Source organism: Apium graveolens, chromosome 5 (assembly GCF_009905375.1).
Source record: "Apium graveolens cultivar Ventura chromosome 5, ASM990537v1, whole genome shotgun sequence".
NCBI lineage: Eukaryota > Viridiplantae > Streptophyta > Magnoliopsida > Apiales > Apiaceae > Apium > Apium graveolens.
This window is the reverse complement of record NC_133651.1, coordinates 113,340,131-113,348,763: the sequence shown is the minus strand read 5'-3', so window position 1 is coordinate 113,348,763 and position 8,633 is coordinate 113,340,131. Positions and strand designations below refer to the sequence as shown.

Genomic DNA, 8,633 nt, shown 5'->3' with positions numbered 1-8,633 from the left:
GAGGATGTTATTGAGAATTTTCTAAATATAAAATATTCAAATTATATCAAATGTAGATGCAGAATAAGTAAAATATAGAACATGTAATAAAGATAATTAAGCTTATCATCATTAATTTTTAAGTAGTATTGAATTAAGTACTTAATTATTCACTTTTTTACATATTTAACAATAAATATAAAAATGTATTGATTTACATTTTTTCTCTTTCTATCTCAGGAAAAATATGGAAAGTATTCTCATCTGGCATAGGAATTAAATAAAAATATAAAGCAATTGTGATTTGGGAAGCCCATTGGATAGTCCCGCGCACTTGAGAGTTGAGTCCGGAAATCTTAAAGCCCTAACAAAACCCCTCCCTCATTTCCAATCAATCCACACAATACACGGAAATGTCTTCTTCGTTGAGCAAACTCAGCAATATATTCCGATCAACCATCGCCACCGAGCCCATCTCCAAACTCCCACCCAAACCCACCTCCAAACTTCCACGCAAGCCCACCCCCAATGCCCCTGCTAAAACCCCACAGCCCCCCAAGAAATTCAGAATGATTTCAGACAAACTCAAGTTAGCTTCTTCGCCCGACAAGTTTCGTATTTACAGGGCTAACAATTATGTACGCCGTCTCGCTGCTGCTAATCAGCATTCACTCATACAAGAAGCTGTGAAACACCAGGAGCAACTAGGAGATGTTAATGATGTAGGGTTGATGACAAAGCTCATGGCTCTTTACGGACGAGGCGGTATGTTCGATAATGCACTCCAACTGTTTGATAAAATGCCTGACAAGAGTTGTAGGTCTTTTAATGGACTTCTTGCTGCTAGTTTGTATGCTAAGAAATTTGATATGACTGAGCAGTTGTTTAGGGAGCTACCTGAGAAGTATGGTTTTGAGGTTGATATTATGTCGTATAATATGCTTGCCCGATCGTATTGTCAGTCGGGTTCGATGGATTTGGCTTTGGGTGTGCTTGTTGAGATGGAGAGTAATGGGGTTGAACCGGATTTGGTCACGTTTAATACTCTACTGGTTGGGCTTTATCGGCATAAGAAGTTAGTTGAAGCCGATAAGTTGTTGTTGATAATGGAAAGCAAGAATTTTAGACAGACTGTCAGGAGTTATGACCCGAAGATGAAATATTTGATTGAGAATGATCAGATTGAAGAAGCTGTTATAGTGTTCGATGAAATGAAGAGTAAGGGTGTAAAACCTGATAGACTTGGTTACTATTTATTTATTAAAGGGTATATTGAGAAAGGGAATTTAGAAGAAACTAAGAGGTGGTATGATAAACTAGCACTAGATATGGTTCATCCAGATCGACGGATAATTAAAGCAGTTCTCCCTTTGGTGTGTGAGGAAGGTGATCTTGATTATGCTATCAAGCTGGCTAAGGATTCTGTTAAGTGGAGGTGCATCGTTAATGTACAAGTTCTGCAGGATTTGTTGGATAAATTAGTTAAAGCGTCAAAGGTTGACGAGGCAAAGGATCTTATAGCGCTGACTGAGTCACTTCATTACTACAATAAGAAGCTGAAACTTCCAGCAGCTAAGTAGTGGACTCATATAGTAATTAAAGTGCTATAAATTATTGTTTTGAATTGGGATTTTAGAGGTACAATTTATTATGATAACCTACCTAGCTTCTTGTTTTGATTACTCTATCTGCTTGATTAAAAGTTTTATTCTTAAGCTAACAAAATTGAACTATTAATCTTCCTTTGATTTCTAGAGTTATGTACTTGTTTATGTTTTGATTAAAATTTTGAGGCATTTTCAAAGTGGCTTGTTTTGTAGCTCATAGTTAAAGTTTGCAGCTGGGATCATATTAGAATTTTGCTTTTCCTTTAAACTTTATCCGTGTTATAGAAATGTTAATATTAATAATGAACCAGGTAGCTAATGTTTGATCTTTCTGCAACCTCAGATTGAAATTATCACTACATATTTTGAGAGTAATGTACAAACTTGTTAAAAAAGGAAAGGCTTCTATTAACATTCTTGTTGCATGTAGGGAAGACGTTTTTTTTCGGTGTTCATGTTATTTGTGTAGTAATTAGCTGATTGCTTTTACTTCAGGTATAGCTCGGTATATTCCTAAAGTGTGGGAATTGTATGGTCCATTTAAGTCGACTAGTGTTGGTTGCAGTCAATATCTATACATGTTTATAGAAAATCTACAAGAAACAAGTTCAACCAATCAGCGTATATTGTAATTTGTGGCTAGTTGCAGATTGAAATCGTTGTTACTCGTCAATCAGGTAAGTTACAAAAACAGTCCGACTCCTTTTACATTTAAACTGTAATCGGAACTATATCCAGATGCACATAGTACATATTCATTGCCCATCTAATATAGGCTCACACAAAAATATACTGCAAGCGAAATATTTATCCATCATTTGCACTTTGCTTTATATTTATATTATATTTTTAGTTATGACCCTCTGTGATTGTATGAAATTGAGAATATATATATATATATGGTATTTGTACATTTTTTACATTTTTTTATCACACCAATTAGGAAGGTGATTGCCAATTACCCAAAACCATTCCATTAGACCATTAGAACATATTTTAAATGTGCATGCTAATGTTGTATCAAATGGGAAAGAAAGCACAACCAAGGGTTCACACCAAATTCTTGCTTTAAGTTCGAAACATACATGGGACGCTACAAAATTATGTACTTTGTTTAAGCTGAATAAAGCTAGGCCATTGCATGCCTTGACCACAAGTAACTCTTAGCTGACAACTACAACAATCAGATAAAATTGTAGTGCATATCATTTGTTGCGAAGAAATGAATTTAGCGACCGTGAATCATGCTAATAGTGACCTCATTAGCAGAAAGTGCTCCAACAGTACCAGATCCTGTGTTTGTAGGGCCAAAATATGCTCTGAAAATAAATGCAGCCTGGCCTGGAGGTGGAAGACTTATGTCATTGCATAACATAAACACTACTTCGGACATGCTTGGTCTTGCAGTAGCAGATTCTTGCACGCACAACAGCCCGATATGGATACATCTAAAAATTTGGGTATCATGTTCATGTGATTGACCAAGTGACTGATCGATTATTTCCATGACTCTTGATTTTCCCCAAAGATCCCAAACCTGAGGGAATATATTTTTAGGACCTATAAATGACTTGCAACTACAACATTTGTAATATATAAGTTGTATGTATTATCACTTTATCAGTAGTTTATGGACTGATTACTGTCAAAACTAGCATGAACCATGAAATCAGTGTGATTTAGGAATTTATTTTACTTACATGTCCAATTAAATTAACGGAGTGTTCAGCGTAGTATGTGCTGTTCTTTCTTCCCAGAATAATCTCCAAGAGTAGAATACCAAAGCTGAAAACATCTGATTTTATTGAGAAAAGTCCTTCCATAGCATACTCAGGGGACATATAACCACTGCAATCATAAAAGTTTCATGTTATATTAGGACTTACTTTGAAGAGTGCTAATATATAGGTAGAGAAGTAGTGCTAAGCTTTGACCTCCTTTATTTAACGTATATGTATATAGTAATTAAAGGTTACATACTATGTTCCGACAACTCTCCTCGTCGTCTCTTCATTTTGATCGCTTCCGAATATTCTAGCCATGCCGAAGTCTGATATTTTTGGATTTAAGTGATCATCAAGTAAAACATTACTTGCTTTTAAATCTCTGTGAATGATTTTTAATCTCGAATCATGATGAAGATATACCATCCCTCGAGCAATGCCCAGAGCTATATTAAATAGTCTTGTCCAGTCTAGCATGTGTCTCTTTTCATTATCTGAATCAAAATTCAGTAACATGATATCAGTATTGTAAATTTTCATAAATTGCTATCTAATGGCAAATATGCTTACAAAATTCAAGTATAGGGGGGTTCAGTAGTACCGAAGAGAAAGCCATCCAAGCCCTTGTTTGGCAAGTACTCATAAATCAACATTTTCTCTTCTTTCTGAATGCAGTATCCAAAGAGTCTCACAAGATTTCTGTGTTGAAGCCTTGCTATCAACGATACTTCGTTTCTAAATTCTTCTATCCCTTGCCCTGATGTGTTTGATAACCTTTTCACTGCAATCTCTTGTCCATTATCCAGTTTACCCTACAAATTATAATAATTCACTGAGTAATATCCATGTACTCATATTTGCTGCCAATCAACATTACTGTAATTATAATTACCAGTACCTTATACACTGTACCGAAACCCCCTTCTCCAACTTTGTAAGCCAGGGAGAAATTCTGGGTTGCAGCTAAAATAGTGGTCAGAGGGAAAAACTTGACATCAATAGTACTTGTCCCTAGTTCATCAACCTCTTCTACTGGGGAGGCGATAATTAATATTACTATCAGAGGGAAATGCGATTATCTAAGAAGCAGATATGTTCAGGGTATTTACCTATCCTTTTCCTCACTATTAAACAATACGCGAGACGTAGCAGAACCAAAATTGCAGCACTCAGGAACACAAGAAATAGAATCTTGAGGAAGCCAGGGAATCTCTTTGGCTTCTTCAAATAGTTAGCTGTAGTCAAAGAACCAATGCATTATTAAAGAATTTTGTAAACAATTTACAGTGAGATACTGACTGTAGTAACAATGTCCATGATAACTGTTGATGAACCACTAATAATTGTGTACTGAATATTCTGATTGATATGGCTGACTCGAACCAACTGTTATTAATGAATTTCTGTCTTTCCTATTCTACTGCTGTCAAAGGAGAAGCTGATAAGCTAGGTCTAGCTTTAAACAATATCTATCCACCAATCTATCATTGAACCTTGGTTTGTGGATCACGGAGACCTTTTGGGTGTCCCCTATAAATTGTTAGCAGATCGGGATAGAAAGTAGATGAACCTGAGCCAGTCCGCTAGCATGATTGGCTGGTCCGGTTAGAGGCGATTTTACAACCCAATTCAATTAAATCGGTTTGAAATTTTTTAAACCAACCCGTAAAATATAAGTTTGTAATCTAGCCCTACCCGTCATATATCGGTTTGAGTCGGGTTGGATCGGTTTGGGTGAGTTGAATGATGCGATAAAAAAGGTTTCAATACTATTTATTATTGTTCATTTTAAAATTTTAAATAAAAATAAAATGTGTATAACTTATAATTATAGTGCTAATATTAATATTTGATTAAAATCATGTAATTTTAGTAATGTATATCATATCATAAATCACATGCATTCCTAAATAAATTAACCATACATCTGTAAACGAAAATGAATATGCAAATATAAATTGAACAAAAAAAATTATATCATATTACTTAGAAATCTTAATATGATATTGGAGATAGAAAACAAATACACAAATCATTTAAGATATTGTAGTAGTTATGTGAAAACATATGATACATATCAAACGTACATAATTAAGATATTATACTAGTTATGTGAAAACATACGAGAAGATGTGTAAATACATGTCAAACTTAAAATATTATATAAAAGTATGGATGATATATTAATGAATCGATTGGTTTGGGTTAGGCTAAAAATATTTGTAACCCGTGCCCAACACATTTATATCAACACATTTATATCAGATTGATCAAGAAATAACCCATCTATAATTCGGTTTACGTTGGATTCGGTTTTTCGGGTTGAAAAATGGTTGAGTTGGGTCGGGTTGGTCGGTTTACTCAACCCATCTGCAGCCCTAAGCATGAGGTCCATATAAGGAATCGGTCGTTTTAAAATCTCAAAATTTTATAGGAATGTCATCTCAGAGCAACTCCAAGATCTGAGCTATTTTGGAGTCCTAAACTACAATATAAAAAATAAGAGAAAAAATGATACTCTAACAAAATCCTAGTGATTCCTTAAATCATTAAAATCCACTAAGAGCAAGTCCAACAGCTCCCTTAAACAGACTCTTAACTCCAAATATAAGTAATATGATAAAAATTTGCACTGTGTCTTAGTGGTTCCTTATATCACTAAGATATTTCACTCATGCCTTATCTTTAAGGTACCACAAGGCATTCCTTATTTCATTTTTATCAATAAAAAATTGATTTCTCTCTCTTCTTTTTAGTCTTTTTCTCTCTTTTTTTTTCATACCTCATTCATATTTATTATTATTTTAATTATAAGGAATGGATATAAGGATCATTGTTGGAGTTCAAATTCAAAATTATGTCTTAAATCACTAAGAGTTAATATTTTATAATATTTATAAGGAACTTGTTAAGAGACTGTTGGACTTGCTCTAAGATCTTATTCCAATTTCTTATATTTAGCTAATATCTCACATCTTCTAACTTTTATTTTATAATAAATATTTGAATGTAGTAATTTCTCTTTCTTACTTTTTAATGATAAAATATTATATAAGAAATTGATACAGGGAATGTTGTTGGAGATGAAAATAGATATTGATGTCTTAAGTTATTAGGATCCAATATTTTATGTTAAATTTAGAGAATGAACTAATAAACTGTTGGAGATGCTTGTATGTTAATATTCTAAGAGTCTTAGCTCACTTTTTAAAAATAATATGAAAAATTAGCTCCCAATAAGATAAGATAATATAGGTTCATCTCCAACAATAACTTTTAAACTCACTTTTTATATATTATTTTATAATTAAAAATACATTGAAGTTATAAAAGGACAAAAGAGGAGGGTGAGAGAAAGAAAGTGGAGAGATTATTTTAATATAAAATGTGTAAGTTAAGAGTTAGGTAGAGACTCTTGCAATTGAGGAGAGAGAAGAGATTTTAAGCTTTTAAAGAGCCTTTAAAAATTTCTTGGAGATCAAATTTTAACATCACTCTTTATTTTTAAATTTAAGAGCTCATATAAAAAGAGGTTGGGGGAGATGTTCTTGCAAGTAAAAATGTCCTTGTCGTCCTGTCTTGTCTAGCAGTTTCTTTTTCTTGCTGTCGTCATTTTGATGGATTACTTGAACAATAGATTGTGTGTGAATAATCGTAAATTTGTTGAAAACTACGTAAGCTTAGTTTTATCATTGATTACTGATGACTAATGTAGGTGGGTGCTATATGTTGACTTATCCCCTGCAACTTGTGACTATGTCCAGATTGACAATTATACAGTATCAACCAACAACAGTAATCAATTAATATGAAGATTAAAACAACATACCTAATTCAACAGCATCCACACGCAAGTAGAAATCCTGGCCACCGCCTGAAAACTCTCTCAAGTCTACCAGTTTATCGTACCATGTAATGCATCCATTTGAACGTCCACCACGCACATCTGCAGCCGAGTAACCCGTGCACGAGCAGTTGTTGAAGCACAAGTCCTCGCAAGCTTTAAGACCCAAGTTGTTGTCCAGTCTTGTGATAGTAGTGTCAGGTAGCTTCATTTTAAGCATCTTTATAAATCCATCTCCATCTCCACACACTTGGCCTTTTCGCTTTTGAACACAACCCTGTGAGCCATCTCTTAGGTTCCAGTCTTGTGGCGATTTTGGCTCGAATCCTGGAGAACATCTACACTCGTACTCACCCGCATTGTAGATGTTACAGTCACCAAAGGCACCACAGTGACTAAAAATGTCACATTGGTCCCTGGGCGCCGAAAAGAAGTTAAACCATTTATGGTCACTTTGTTGCCAAGTTAGTCTTTGGAGCGTACCGGTCGTTTCATTAATAGTCATTCTGGATAAAATTGAAGCATTATGCATGTAATCAATTAGGTAGACCTCGTCAGGATTGTCGACGTAACTTACATTGAAGATGAAATCAGCTGCCATTTCTGGCACGCCAGTCCATCCGAGTCCATTCCAAGGTCCTGCGCGCCATAAAGGATCCCGATTTTTATACAAGATCAGTTGAGCAATTGGTCCTTTATCATTAATCATGAGCGAATATGTTCCGGTTCCTGGATTGTCTGGTGACTTCCAAGATGTCAGGACCCTGTTCAGACCCAACCTTCGATCTACTCCAATCTTCATATTAGAAATAAGAGTATCAGTTGGATGATCAAAACTCTGCCACAACAAATCTTTATCGTTATTATCATCATGCAAAACCAGATTTCCGGTATCCAAGAGCACCATCGAGTAGCTTGATCGAACATATGACAAGTTTGAAACATTAGTCGACCACACGACAACATGGGGATTTTGGCTGTCATCATATAAGACAAGATTTCCAGTCTTATGAAGTGATAAAACACCAGATGTACTTGTCATAGGATTATCCCTGTTGGCTACCCAAACAACTGTCTGTACAGAGATTTTATTGTACCAAATACCCACATATCTCCTGCTACTATTACTAGGACTGAAGAATCCGAGGGCAAAATTTTCTTCTGCAGAAACCAAAACATGGCCGTCTCTTAGAGGTTTCTCATAGCTGATGATGCTTGTGGAGGCGCATGATCGAAAGACGAGGAATATAATAATGTAACATCGGAAGTTTATCTTGCGAATCATAGTTCCTGTAATATTTTCTTAGTAATCATGAGTGTATCATTGGGTCTATATGATTTAATTTTATTTATTTGTTTCTGTAAATATATCGAGTGAGACCAATTCTTGCGAGACCAAGTGGGTTGGGGTGCGAATTTATTGTTCATCTTTGTCACACAATATCGTATCTGGTTGACTGAGTCTCATCGAATATTGAT

General features: G+C 34.9%; 2 protein-coding genes across 4 annotated transcripts; one reads left to right on the top strand and one right to left on the bottom strand.

Moving 5' to 3' along the window:
- The first annotated feature begins 283 nt into the window (after positions 1–283).
- Positions 284–2,978, top strand: LOC141724385 (uncharacterized). Its single transcript, XM_074526514.1, has 3 exons — positions 284–1,617; positions 2,082–2,263; positions 2,856–2,978. Exon 1 carries the CDS (start codon positions 393–395, stop codon positions 1,557–1,559), a length of 1,167 nt encoding a protein of 388 aa, XP_074382615.1. The 5' UTR covers positions 284–392; the 3' UTR covers positions 1,560–1,617; positions 2,082–2,263; positions 2,856–2,978.
- On the bottom strand, positions 2,614–8,558 carry LOC141724384 (G-type lectin S-receptor-like serine/threonine-protein kinase RKS1). 3 transcript variants are annotated; one of them, XM_074526512.1, is made up of 7 exons: positions 7,140–8,558; positions 4,420–4,545; positions 4,209–4,339; positions 3,912–4,122; positions 3,567–3,804; positions 3,287–3,434; positions 2,614–3,123 (listed from the first exon to the last, which is right to left on the bottom strand). In XM_074526512.1, the coding sequence occupies exons 1-7, from the start codon at positions 8,437–8,439 to the stop codon at positions 2,815–2,817; spliced, it is 2,463 nt and encodes an 820-aa protein (XP_074382613.1). In that variant the 5' UTR covers positions 8,440–8,558; the 3' UTR covers positions 2,614–2,814. The 3 variants fall into 3 exon arrangements, with proteins under 3 accessions (XP_074382613.1, XP_074382614.1, XP_074382612.1); XM_074526513.1 differs by having other exon boundaries at positions 4,209–4,273; XM_074526511.1 differs by having other exon boundaries at positions 2,615–3,123; positions 4,209–4,342.
- Between the last annotated feature and the right edge of the window lie 75 nt (positions 8,559–8,633).

Bases quoted from the DNA above. Each gene is read 5' to 3' on its own strand.
- LOC141724385 (XM_074526514.1), top strand. From the start codon at position 393: ATGTCTTCTTCGTTGAGCAAACTCAGCAATATATTCCGATCAACCATC.
- LOC141724384 (XM_074526511.1), bottom strand. From the start codon at position 8,439: ATGATTCGCAAGATAAACTTCCGATGTTACATTATTATATTCCTCGTC. The intron at 4,546-7,139 runs GTATGTTGTTTT...CTTTGACTACAG, and splicing joins TGTGGATGCTGTTGAATTAG to CTAACTATTTGAAGAAGCCA. The intron at 4,123-4,208 runs GTACTGGTAATT...TATAATTTGTAG, and splicing joins GTTTCGGTACAGTGTATAAG to GGTAAACTGGATAATGGACA.